Here is a 13,834-nt window from a genome sequence, read left to right as displayed (position 1 = left end):
GCCCATTCGCCCATTTATATGCTGCAATTCTTGTGTTTGCTGGGTAATTATTTTTCCGTAGTAAAATGTACACCTTTGTCACCTTTTGCTAAAATTTTCATATGCCTGTCAAATTAGTCCGGGATCAGTCAGAAGCCGTCGTCCAACTACTTTCTGTGCATAGCAGCGTTGCCAGACGTCCCGATTTTGGCGGGACGTCCCGCTTTTTGGCCCAAAATTAATTGTCTCGCGCGGGACATGCTCAGTCCCGCTTTTCCCGCTCTCCTCTCGAATGATTTTTTCCAGGTCCAGTAATGAACGTCCTTTTTTTTTTCTAGACATCGATATTTTTGATGACCATTTTTTTTTAGACATCGATATTTTTGAAAACAAGAGCGAGATCTTTTTTTTTAGGCATCAATTATACAAACCCGTAGTACGTACCGATTTTGGACGAAAGAATCACGCTTTTTTATTCAAAAAGTTTCAAAATCCCGCTTTACCCGAAAAAAAATCTGGCAACGCTGGTGCATAGCATAAAAGAAGTAGCTAAACGATTGCGACCCGCACCTCGGTACAGGGTACACACATAGGCTCCTACGAGTCCTATCATTCAGACTGTATTGAGATCTGCAAATCCGAGGCAACCTTCCTCGTCAAACCTCTAGGCGGTTACTCGTCGAGGCAACCTTCCTCGTCAAACGCTACGAGGCATTTTTTTTGTGTTCAACGGGCACAAAGTTATAGTACGCACGTTATTGTGGCGGCGTACAAATTTAGCAGAAGTTGTCCTTGCTTCTAGAGCTCCCTCGAGAGACCCACATTTAAAGTAGAGTCAGTGTTCTACAAGACTACTACAAGACATTCGGAGCAAAAGATCTTGCTCCGACATTGTCGTACGGGGTAAGATGTATCCCTGCGACGCGACTTCGATATCCAGTGCTACGAGGATTGGTGCTCTCGAAGGTACGACAAATAAATCAGATCGTGACAATATGATCAAGACGGAGCTGGATGAAACCTCGTCCACACCCGGAGAGACCAGCGGTTACACGGACTGCCCTCACGCCTGTTTGCCGGTGAAAAATCTCCCGACACTCCGGGTGAAAGAAGAAATGGCCTCCTTCCCCAACGCTATCTCGATGTTGCGTGAAGAGTCTGAGGGACCGACGGAAGTACGCGGCACGGCGCAGCCATAGCGCCGTACGCGTTGAGGTCCGCTGCTACGCGGGTTACTGATACCGCCTCGACCACCCCTCACGACGCACTCACGGAGCCGAGTAGCACTCATGAGTTACAACGAAGTGGGTCACCCACAGATACTCGGGACAAGGTTCAACCTACGTACCAACTGGTAGGGTCCGGGGAATCCCATGAGCCCAACCACGGTTCGCGGTCCGACCCCGATAGCGGCCGTCTTCCGATATCGGGTGTTTCGGAACGCTGAACCGTTGGCGACGGCGATACAGTGCAGACAGCTTTTCCACGAAATGGTACCCAGTGGGAGCAATGCGTATCTCGTTCGGGTGCCATGGCAAGCGAAAACCCCGACTATGTCGTAGGTGACGTAGCCGGCTCTTTCTATCAAAGCAATTCTGGTACATCGCCCGTCCACTCTCATGATTTCCCCCGAACATTCGATCACCGCCTAAGTGGTCCCTATTTAGGAAGTCTAACCCGACACGGCGCTCAACGTGGGGCTCGACATTCTTCGTCGAGATCTTCCCACGAGCTCATGTCCTAGACACCACGTCTGTAGGTCATATCCACCACAGACCACAATCACTGGAGAATCTATTGCGACCTGGCGTCCCTAGTGACGATCCATTTGAACTCCGTGCGTCTCTATCGCAGACACAGGTCAAGGGAACCAATGTCCCAGATCATCAGGCACGACATGGCGTCCAGCGTGGGGCTCGATTAGAACTCCCGATGTCACCACCGCGGATCCATGTCGATCAACGTAATGGTCATATTCCGCGACATAGCGCTCGACGTGGGGCTCGAAGTTCTGCTTCGACGTCTTCGCGGCGAGCCCACGTTGCCGAATCTCCCAATAATTCTCAAATATTAGGCACTTCCGATTATATTCCACGACATGGCGCCCAACGTGGGTCTCGATTAGAACTCCCGATGTCTCCACCGAGGGCCCACGTCGATGTTATTAATCCAACCGATCATATTCCACGACAAAATATTCAAGATTTCCTCATATTGAATTTTGATTTATACTATTACTTTAAATACATTATCTGTAATGCGTTTTAATAATTGTCTACCTATTTTGAAAATAGTAATGCTAATTATTATTATAATTAAATTCATTTTAAGGCTACGTACTTATTCTTCTCTATACTATGTACCACAGAATACATCTACAGGTTCGAAAAGTACCGATGGTCCATCTGCCGTTACGTGAGAGCGACAATCCGTCCGGGATCAGTCAGAACTTCTGACTGATCCCGGACTAATTTGACAGGCTCCGCGAACACAACTATTAGTGAGAAGGCAGTGTATAGATGAGCTAAGGTATTAGCATAGATAATATATATATATATATATATATAGGAAATGGGTATTAGCATCAGATTAGATTTTAGAATTGTTCGTCTTATAATTTTGTAAAAAATATTTTTACTCATAAAATGAAGCCAAGTGCAAAAGGAAATAAGTATAATAATAGTAATAATTAATAACTAACTTACCTTACCTCAGTCAACGAGAATATACAATTATACTCTTTGCCTCAGTATTTCACGGACATAACCTCAACATAGTCATTCTGGATCCTGTGACTAGATGACTAAGTAGACTAGATTTTTTTTGAAAATGTAAATACTATGCTAATATCAAAGGACTCCGCACAATACTTATGGAAAGTGGCTTTCAGCAATTTTTTTTTTAATCAAAAGTGAATGGGCAGAAAGTCCTTTGTTTTGAACCTAGGGCCCCTGAAAGTTTAATTTTTTTCCACTTAGGCCCAGACTCCACCAATGCGGAAAGTGGGGACGAAACGAGAGAAGAGATGTGTTATAAACAACTAATAGGATTTCGTTATTTACATGTCTCGTCTCTGCTTAGCTTCAGTGGATACGGTTGAGCGGAGAGGAGAAGAGACGTCTCATATTTGTTTAGCGCAAACAATAGAGAGATATGAGCTGTGCTTCACAAGCTGGCAAAGGTGCGCATCGGAGACGAAAGATATGAACGGCAGGCTGCGGCTAGCGGCAGCTTTTTCTTCAAGTAAAACGAGGTACAGTTTTTGTAATAGTGACATGACTGACGTCTGCCTTTCATGCCAGATCGCGCTAAACTGTACATAAGTTCGTTCATCTCAATAACCAACGATCGCCACATGCAACTCAGCTGCTCTAGCCAGTACGCATATCCGCACAGCTTCGGTAGATACACCCTAGCTGTTAAGCATCTGCTCTCCTCTTCTCTTTGCACATCACCGCTTTGGTGGAGTCCGAATCTTATGCTGTATAGTAAGAATACAGCAATAAAATTACATTACATTAATAGTAAATAGACCTTGCCCGATAGATTAGATATTTCAACTTGCGATCAATTTTTTCAAAATAGTATGTTTTTTATTGCGGATTTTTATTCAACAGCGAAAAATGTGAAACTTTTGTCTAAAACATCTTTTTCTAAAATGCGTTTTTTGAGCCTTAAATGATGATTGAAGTTGACCTCGTACTGATGCCCGTGAACCGGAAGTTGAAAACGTCTCTAATTGATCGGGCAAGGTCCATTTACTATTAATGTAATGTAATTTTACAAAAAAGAAACATTGATGTGTTCTTACTATGCAGCGTTAAGGGGAAAAAATTCAACTTTTGGGGGTCGTAGATCCAAAACAAAGGACTTTTATACTTTGTACCCACTGAGACTTTTGATCCATGCAATCAGAACATCACATCGCAGTTTCAAAAAAATTTGCCACTTTCCATAAGGATCGTGGGGGGTCCTTAAGCCTTATGTGTAATTTGCATTACAATATCAAAATTGGTACTTTACACAATTTATTGAAAAAAACAAGTAAATGGCAATCGATTGTATTTTATTAAAATATGTGGACACAAATTATGCTAATTTTTAACATTTTCTTTTTTTAGAAAATATTAATTTTTGTCATCATCCGTTTTGACTGTTTTTACTTCCTTTATAATCTCATCGAGTTTATATAAATCCTTCAAGGAAACTTCCCCACTACCTCTTTCAATTGGTTTTGGTTGTTTTGGATGGGGTTTCCACCCCAACATATTGATTATCTAAAAAATGTAAGAAAAAACAGCTGAAAACCAATATTACATCATTCTCATTTTAACTACGTACTTTTAAATTTGCACTTTTCTATTACCTACTGTAATTAATTAGAGAAATTACCTGAAATGTAGCTGGTACTGTAACATTTCCAGTTTCTGGATCAGAACGCCCATAAAGTTGTTGATAGATTGCGGCTGCAGCAAACTGTGTGTCACGATGTAAATGTATGGATCTATTTATTGCAGCATTACTCTCAGCCATACCTTTGAAAGTCATTACTTTTCCATTAGTTTATGACAAAACAACAATAAAATGTTGACAAATAGCAAATACTGTTTGTGGGTATTTGATAGTAATTTGATAAAACTATCTAATAAGAGTAAGAGAAATATGGTGTGAAGTGTGTATCATAAGCACAATGTTAAAACTGCGTTATTACTTATTTGTCGATCAATCAAGTCTGCCACTGGACTTAAGGTACACTTTTAGATATATCTTTTACTGTTACAGAAAGACCCCTCAATCATTTTCTATTATACGAGGGTTGCCTTTTATATTTCGGGAATGGATGATCGTGGTGCTGCCATCTGACAACTAACATCCTTGTAAAGTTCAACTTTTTTTCAATATACTTGCTTAGAAAGTTTTGACATACAGACGCTATTTGTGTTGTACAGTGGCTTGAAAAATTCAATCCGGCCAAAAAATGGAAGTCGTAAACTTTGCATGTGATTATTTTATACCACTTTCAACAGTACTATCAAAAGCCGCTGTATATCGGTAATATACAGAATTCAATCATGACCATGGTCGCTCACTGACGAATTTCGTGAAGGTCATCCAAAATCGGTTAGTGTTCCAAAAAACATTGATGCTGTGCCTGAATTGATATTGTAAGATCGTCAGTTGACTTATCGTGAGATTGAGACATCTTTGAGTGTTAGTATACAGCATACATTTAATATTGCATGAACATTTGGCTGCCAAAAAAATTTGTTCGCATTGGATCCCACTTAATTTAACAATTGCTCAAAAAAGGCTCACGTTGATTGGCCGAAAAAAATACTCAAGAAATACGATCACAGTGCTTCAAAATACATCTATGACCTTGTAACACGTGACAAATCATGGATTTATTCTGAATATCACGCAACCATTTGTTTTCCATAAGTCTTCGAATAACTAAGGAAAACCAACTGCCGAAGACGCATCAATCTCCACAAGGACAATGCGAGCTCCCACATGTCGGTTCAAACAAGAAACTTTTTGAGAATTAAAAAAGATGCATTGATGAGTCATTCGCCATAAACCCCTGATGTGGTATCTAATGACTTTTTTTCGATGCCTAAAGAAGCGGTTAATGCATATGTTTTGGAGGCACCTCAATCGGAATGGAAAAAGTGCTTCGAAAACTGATTCAATCACAAGCAAATTGATTGATCTTCATGGAGAATATTTTGAAAAACCATAAAACCATATACAGGTTCGGAAAGTTCCCATGGTTCATCGGCCGTTACATGAGAGCGATAAAGTAAGTCATAGAAATCCATGCGATAGAGAAGGATGGCTATAATGAAGGCGTCTTATAGTCACCGCCCGTTTCGCCCTTCCACAAATAAGATCCACTTCCACTTGTAATTCAGCGACCGGTGGTGATATTTGTTTTCGTTGTTTGCCTTTTCTGTAATAGATGTCACTACTTATACAATTCCGATATGTTAATACAATCCGTTAACAGAGGGCAGCACAATTTGTCTAAGGTGAGGCGCAGCCCTAGAAGGAGTGATGCCAGATCTACAGATTTTTTTGGAATTGGGGAAATAGGGAATTTTGCTTTATTTCTTGGGATTTTTAAGTCATTCTAAAAAAAATATAGTTAAATAACAACTAAATGAACTTTAAATGCAGCTGAGCATTATACTCCATTTGAATAACTTCTTAGTAGGGGAAACAAGGTCACTAGATTTACAAACAGAGGTATCTACTAGCTACTGTAAAAAGTTTTCTTTGTTACGCATTGTGCTGCCCTCTATTAACGGATGGTATTAACATATCGGAATACCAAAGTCGAAATTGTATAAGTAGTGACATCTATTAAAGAAAGGCCAAACGACGAAAACAAAGATGACCACCAGTCGCTGAATTACAAGTGGAAGTGGTGCTTATATGTGGAAGGGCGAAACGGGCGGTGACTTTATCGCTCTCACGTAACGGCCGATGAACCATGGGGACTTTCCGACCCTGTATGATGAGCAATTTCTTTTTTTGTTCTCTATTCCCAAAATATAAAATGCACCCTTATATGAGAAATAACCTGGCAATGCATATACTGTCAGGCTGATTGTGTCCTTTTACCCTTTCATCATAGGGAGTAACGCCATTCAAAAAACATCTTTTATACTATCAATTTATTATTTAAATCGAATTTTAGTTTGAATTTGTGTTAATATTACTAAATAATTTTGACATGTGAATTAACAGAAAATTGATACTCATTTTCAACTAAATAAAACACTTACCCTTCAAATCCCACATGAGTTCAAACATCGATGGATAATTTACAACAATTTCATCAGTATCAATAGTTAACATACTGAATCCAGCCCTTGATAACAAATTGCCAACATCTCTTACTTCAGTGAATGGTGAAATATGAGGCGATAGACCACCACGACGTTCTAATTCAGCTAACTGTAGAGATGATCTTAATTCATATAACGTATCACCACCAAAAACGGCTGCAAGCAAAACTCCGTCTTGTTTTAAGCTATCTAGAATTTTCTTGAATGCCTTTGGAAGATCATTCACCCAATGTAGAGTCAGGCAAGATATTACTAAATCCAGTGAATCTGGTTCAAACTAAAATACATGCAACAATTTTTTTTTTTTCATAGTCACCTATTATAGTGGTATTTTTGTTCTTTGAAAGTGCCCATAGTAGGATCTATGTGGCTTGAATGGTTTCACTGCTAAAGAATTTTAAAAGTTTTTTTTAGAATTTTTATTGATATAAATGACATTTTTATAGGAATTTAAATTTGCTATAAAAAAAGGTCCTCAGTAGGTATCTAATTTGTAAAGTTATTAGTTCACAAGATAAATAGCGTCAAATATGTGAAAACTTATAAAAATGTTCTTGTATTATCTTTATAGTATATTTCAAGTTTTCACACATTTTACTCAATTTATCTCGTGAATTAATACAGCTTACATACTTATTTAGATACTGAATCTTTTTTATAGAAAATTTAATTTCCTACAAACATGTCATTTACGTTTTTGCTATAAGTCTAGTCTAGATTTTTTAGCAGTAAAACCATTCAAGTCACATCGATCCTACTATGAGCACTCAAAGAACAAAGATTTCCCTATAATTATCGCCAATGGATAATAAAATAACGTGAAATGTAGCTGAGATATAGATAATTAAAAAAAAAACAGTAGGTTTACGTGTTAAATGAATAGGAAAATTTTAAATCAAATAGTGGGTACTAAAAATTAAAATTAAATGCTGAAATTTGGTAAGAATTTTGTTTCTTGAGACAAAATAATATCTCGGTTGGATTCAATTATTACGAAATAAGTTTCAGAGGTCAAAAAAGAAGGTTCCATTTAAAATTTGAATTTGATCTTCAAATAACTCAAGGTCATGTCAAGGTAACTCTGTTTTCACCCTACAATTTTTGTTTGAAACATTTTTTAAAAAAGTGATCCCAACAAGGTACTCCGTTGTTTCAAGATTCTTGTTCTTTTTTTGTTTTTTTATGGCCAAAATATAGGTTAAACCAAAAAAATAAGAATAGTTTTTTTTTTTCGTTTTTCAATCGAAATCCGTGATCAAAAATGAGTGTTTCCATTTAAAAAAATCAGCTTCTGGTCTAAAAACACCACTTTCTGTCTAGACCGGAAGTCTTACGACCTTTCAATGTCCCCCTCGCTGCCCCACAATTTTTATCTGAAACTTTTTTGGAAATAATCGAGTCCAACCGAGATATTATTTTGTCTCAAGATAAATGCTCTACTCGATATATATATATATATCATACAGGGTTAGGCAAATGTGCCAGAACACCTATGTACAGGGTGAATAATAAGTTTGATTAAAAAATACCTTTAACAAAAGTTTTTGTAGCATTTTTATAATTTTCAATGACGTACTTTAATTTCCAACTTCTAAATCCAAATTTTTTATTGCAAAATATGGAGCACTTGAATTTTAAAAAAAGATTCATAAGCCTGACAATATCCTAATCGATCAACGAAAGCTCTTAAGAGATTTTGAATGGGATGCTGTGATATTTCTTGAACGGCTATCCTAATTAGATCTTCCAACTCTTTTAATGACTGAGGTTTGGTCTTGTAGACAACAGATTTTAAATGATCCCAAAGGAAATAGTCTGACGGACTTAAATCCGGCAATCGCGATGGCCATTCAATATATCCTCTTTGCCCTATCCATCTCTGCGGAAATACATTATTTAGGTACATCAACTGTATAATTAGGCGGAATTTCATCTTGTTTTGTTCCAAATGTCATTTGAAAATCATTCAGGATTTGCTTGGTTGGAAATAAACGAATCAATGCTAGAACAATTTGCTCTAGCAAGAATTGTAAATAACGATTAGAGTTCAAATTTTCTCCAAGAAAGAATGAGCCAATGATGTGTCCTCTAATTATGCCTATCCATACACTTAATTTCTGAGTATATCGAGTGTGATTTTCTTCTATTCAATGTGGATTTTGATCATCCAGTAATGACAGTTATGTCGATTTACAAAGCTGTTCAAGCAGAATGTCGATTCATCGGAGGAACATATATTATTGACATTTCCATTATTCGTAATGTTGTTCATCATTTCCTCACAAAATTGCATCCTTCTATCAGGTTCATCCTCATTTAATTCTTGTTACGAAATGTACTTTATACAGATGAAATTTATTTTTGGACAATATCCTCCTTACTGATCTCTCGCTAATATTGTGATATAAGGCTACTTGAGGCACTGAAGTTTTTGGTTTTTTCTTGTAGATTGACAAGAACTAGTAATTTATCTTCATTTAAAAAAAACGATTACTTTTTCAGGTAGCTGTGACAAAAAATGTAAACAGCCAACTCTTTATTTTATTGTTTTATTCAATACTTAAAAAGCAGTAAATCGCAGACCCACCAAACCCTATATTGCAATCGGTAATTTAAAAAAAACTGCCAACAACGCCATATCTCAAAAAATAAAGATGTTGTAAATTAAAGTACATCAATGAAAAGAATAAAAATACTACAAAAACTTTTATTAAAAGTATTTTTAATCAAACATGGCTCACCCTATACAAAGGTGTTCCGACACATTTGCCCAACCCTGTATATTCTTAATATAATACGGAATGACTGTACGTCTACAGGGTGTCTCATAATTAGCTGCCAACCCTGAACAGGCCGATTCTATGATCAAAACTAAGTAAAAAAGTTCATATGAACATGGGTCCGGAAATGCTTCCTAAGGGCACAGGGACCCATTGAAGAGGGAGGAATGGAAATCATTTTTTTGCAATATCTCTCAATCGCGTTGTGATAAATGAATGAAATTTGGTATACACAGCTAAATTTTGATGAGCAATTTGATGGACTAATCCATTTATTTCCACAAGGTCCATTGGGGTGGGTACGGGGGGGCCCTTGGTACTTTGCGTGTGTAACTTTTTCATCTTTGACTTTTTAACAAATTGGACAGCAAATTCCGTTTTCCCGAACTGTTTTACGTTAAAAAGGTACTCTTGTTTCAAATCGTTATCTTTAACGGTTTCTGAGAAAATCGCTCTTGAATTAATCCCACTTTGGTCAATTTCATAGTAATTTAAACAAAAAATAATAATAATAATTTAATACGTAATCAGTAATACACATTATTGATGTAGAACAATTATGATATGATGATTTGTTTATGGCTTTTGCGATGGTAATGCTGCGCGGCAGAACGCGAGTACGGCAGAAGGTTTCCAAACAGAAGGCTGACATCAAGGAGGACATTCCTCACTGTATTCCGCAATTTAGCTGCAACCGTCACTTTTCGAAGGGATCATAAGATGGAAACTTAATTTTGATAACAGACAACAAGCTATTTTAAAAACTGTTCAAAAAACCCTCCACCTTCTCTGATACAAAGTCTTGCCCTACGTGTAACACTTCTCGAAGCTATTAAGATGCTAAAACGGTTTTGACGAATTTCATTGGCTGCATCATTGATACGCTGCAGCAATTCCTCACGGGTATCGACTTCGGTGGCGTAAACTTTTTGATTTAGATATCCCCAGAAAAAGAAGTCCAGCGGGGTTAGGTCGGGAGAACGCGGCGGCCAAGCTACCGGTCCGTGCCTCCCTATCCACCGTCCAGCGAAATTTTCGTTTAGGAAATTTAGAACATTGCGACCACTATGTGCCGGGGCTCCATCGTGTTGAAAAAACATGTTACGTCGTAAATTTAGAGGCAGATCATCGAGAATTTGGGGAAGATTTTCTTGAAGTAAGTTTAAATAAAGATTTGAATTGAGACGTTGTGGAATTTCAATAGGTCCAATCAGAGTGTCGTGAATTATTCCCGCCCATAAATTTATGGAAAACCGTTGCTGGAAGTTTGTTCTCCGAACAACATGTGGGTTCTCTTCTTCCCAATAATGAGAATTATGAAAATTTAATTTTCCATTTCGGGTAAAAGTAGCTTCGTCACACCACAAAATTTTGGAAGCTTGCTCGTTGTCCAGCGACAAAATCCAGCGACAAAATTGCATACGTGGCGCAAAATCTTCTGGTATCAAGCCATGTACACGTCGATAGTGATAGGCATGTAGACCTTGTCGCTTTAATATTCTTCCAACCTGAAATGTTAGTAGCACATCTAATCAATTCTGTTAAGGAAATCTTTAAGATATGTAGTACCGTTGGCCGAGGAACATTTATTTGCCTTGAAATGTTCCGTATGCTAGTCGTAGGATCTTGTTCAATAGCGTCAAGGACCTCCGCTTCCCTATTAATCCTGGGACGTCCTTGACCCGGTGCCTTTCGAAAAGTGGCGGTTGCAGCTAAGTTGCGGAATACCGTAGGGAATGTCCTCCTTGATGGCAGCCTTCGGTTTGGAAACCTTCTCCCGTACTCGCGTTCTGCCGCTGCAGCATTACCATCGCAAAAGCCATAAATAAATATCATATCAACTAACTCTTGTCCCGTAAACTCTTCCATTTTTTTCGCTTAGAACTATTAAATTGGCAATCGGGTTGACAATACTTTGACATAAGAATACCTTGATAATTTTGTTTAAATTACTATGAAATTGACCAAAGTGGGATTAATTCAAGAGCGATTTTCTCAGAAACCGTTAAAGATAACGATTTGAAACAAGAGTACCTTTTTAACGTAAAACAGTTCGGGAAAACGGAATTTGCTGTCCAATTTGTTAAAAAGTCAAAGATGAAAAAGTTACACACGCAAAGTACCAAGGGCCCCCCCGTACCCACCCCAATGGACCTTGTGGAAATAAATGGATTAGTCCATCAAATTGCTCATCAAAATTTAGCTGTGTATACCAAATTTCATTCATTTATCACAACGCGATTGAGAGATATTGCAAAAAAATAATTACCATTCCTCCCTCTTCAATAGGTCCCTGTGGCCTTAGGAAGCATTTCCGGACCCATATGAACTTTTTTACTTAGTATTGATCATAGAATCGGCCTGTTCAGAGTTGGCTGCTAATTATGAGACACCCTGTATAAAGAAAATATACAGTGATCTACAAATTATGACGCAATTTTTTGATAATAAAACAATATCACGTAATAGATGCCTACTGTTTGCTGAAATGCAAAGAAAAAAGGAAACAAATTCCATTTTTAAATTGGAAGACTGCATAGAAAATTGTAAATATATAAAGCTACTAGTTTCTCATGTGATAGAATTTATATTTATCAAAAAATTTTAAGCACAATCAAAGGAAATGTATTTTTAAAATCATATTTTCTTTCATTAAAATAAAATATATTGTACTAGATAACAAAATAAATATTAAATTTATAAACATTTTTAGAGTAAAAAAAATATTATTGATGTCTATTTCACTTACAAAATTGTAGGTAATTAAAACTCCAGTAGACATTATTTATATTACTAAATAGGTATCTATAACATTATTTTCTTACTTCAATATGCTCTTCATCTAAAATTTGTTTCCTAACTTTTATGCCTTCATTAACAGGGGCAGAATCTAAATTTCTTTGACTAATATCACACAGAATTAACTCCTCAACGAAGTCTGCCGAGATATGTTTTGAGACATATCCACGATGGCACCCTGAAATTAGAATGTTACTTTCCTAGAAGTTTACATGTATTTGTAAATTACCTATATCTGCAGCTAATTTAAATTTTCTTTTTATATCAAATATGCGATCAGCTAACCGAAAGCCTATTTCATCTTTCAAATAATCATATAAGTTCACATCGTCGGCAATTGCAGCTCTTTCTCTTTGAAGGCTTTTGGTATTACGATCAAACACATTTACCAAACTAGGCTCGTTTCTTAACTTACTGCAAACAAAACTAGTGCATATATACCTATATCTACAACTTTTTACCTTTTTTGTATTCTTGATTAAATTTAGGGCAGAACATCTTGAAATAATAAAAGGCTTCATGAAATACATTCTGTAATTTCTTGATTTTTTTGATTATAAATAATAATTTTCTTAAATCATATTATCCACGAAAAATAAATATGTTACCAAAATAATATTAGAATATTTGACATAATTTCTAGGTTATTTAATTGTCACAAACATAAACAGAAAATCATATAGATTTAACCTCTGCAGTAGTGTTGGCTAGTGAGTGTATGTTTCGAATCAGAGAGTCGACTCTTGGCTTAGATCATCTGAGTCGACTCCCAAAATATGTAAGACTCGACTCCGATGATTCACCGACTTCCGTGTGGAGTGTCGAATCCGTTATAGTGTACAGCTGAACCACCAGGGCCGAGAGTCAGATGTGAGTCAGATTCGTTTTGCGATTTGGATCGGCGTGTAGCTGTGCCTGTGATCACTGATATTTAGTGATTTGCAAGTCGTTTGATACTGATAGGGAGTAAAGAGTGTGGGCAACAATGGCCACAATCTACAGGGAAAAACGGTAGCAAACGGTTTGCGTTTGTATTTGTAAACGTTTGAAGAGAATATATGCTTTATCGTCGCATTCATTCGCATTTTTGTATGACAACAAATTTCAGTGAAAGAACTAAGTACATAACCCTTGACTGCAGTGGAAGAACTAATTTCAATTTTAGTCGTTTCAGTAAACAAATATGTAATCGAATTATCGGTCAAGCTCAAGATCGACAAAATTCGTCAATCGGCCCAGATTCCGCTATTTCCGTCCGTTCCGAGACGGGCCACCGTGATTATGCGAATTACGAACTTAGCGATTCGATATCTACCATGGGAGTTGGGAGTCGGAAGAGTCGGCTCCCAGTTTCGACTCTCAACTTTGAAATGAGTCATTTGATTCGAAACATCAAAATGAATCGTTTTGCCCATCACTAAT

At 37.3% G+C, this 13,834-nt stretch overlaps 1 protein-coding gene across 1 annotated transcript; it reads right to left on the bottom strand.

Annotated features, from left to right (window-relative positions):
* Positions 1-4,091: 4,091 nt before the first annotated feature.
* On the bottom strand, positions 4,092-13,122 carry LOC108916557 (arginine-hydroxylase NDUFAF5, mitochondrial). The gene is made up of 5 exons (XM_018722838.2): positions 12,642-13,122; positions 12,439-12,590; positions 6,771-7,110; positions 4,372-4,514; positions 4,092-4,256 (listed from the first exon to the last, which is right to left on the bottom strand). Exons 1-5 carry the CDS (start codon positions 12,940-12,942, stop codon positions 4,107-4,109), a joined length of 1,086 nt encoding a protein of 361 aa, XP_018578354.1. The 5' UTR covers positions 12,943-13,122; the 3' UTR covers positions 4,092-4,106.
* Between the last annotated feature and the right edge of the window lie 712 nt (positions 13,123-13,834).

This window comes from Anoplophora glabripennis, unplaced genomic scaffold, assembly GCF_000390285.2.
Source record: "Anoplophora glabripennis isolate ALB-LARVAE unplaced genomic scaffold, Agla_2.0 scaffold2313, whole genome shotgun sequence".
Classification (NCBI taxonomy): domain Eukaryota; kingdom Metazoa; phylum Arthropoda; class Insecta; order Coleoptera; family Cerambycidae; genus Anoplophora; species Anoplophora glabripennis.
The sequence above is the reverse complement of the archived record's forward strand: the minus strand, read 5'-3'. Positions and strand labels throughout refer to the sequence as shown.

Excerpts from the sequence above, each read along its gene's own strand:
- LOC108916557 (XM_018722838.2), bottom strand. The coding sequence starts at position 12,942 with ATGTATTTCATGAAGCCTTTTATTATTTCAAGATGTTCTGCCCTAAAT. Across the intron at positions 12,591-12,641 it reads TAAATTAGCTGCAGATATAG|GGTGCCATCGTGGATATGTC; the intron begins GTAATTTACAAA and ends TTCTAATTTCAG. Across the intron at positions 4,515-6,770 it reads ACTCATGTGGGATTTGAAGG|GTATGGCTGAGAGTAATGCT; the intron begins GTAAGTGTTTTA and ends TGACTTTCAAAG.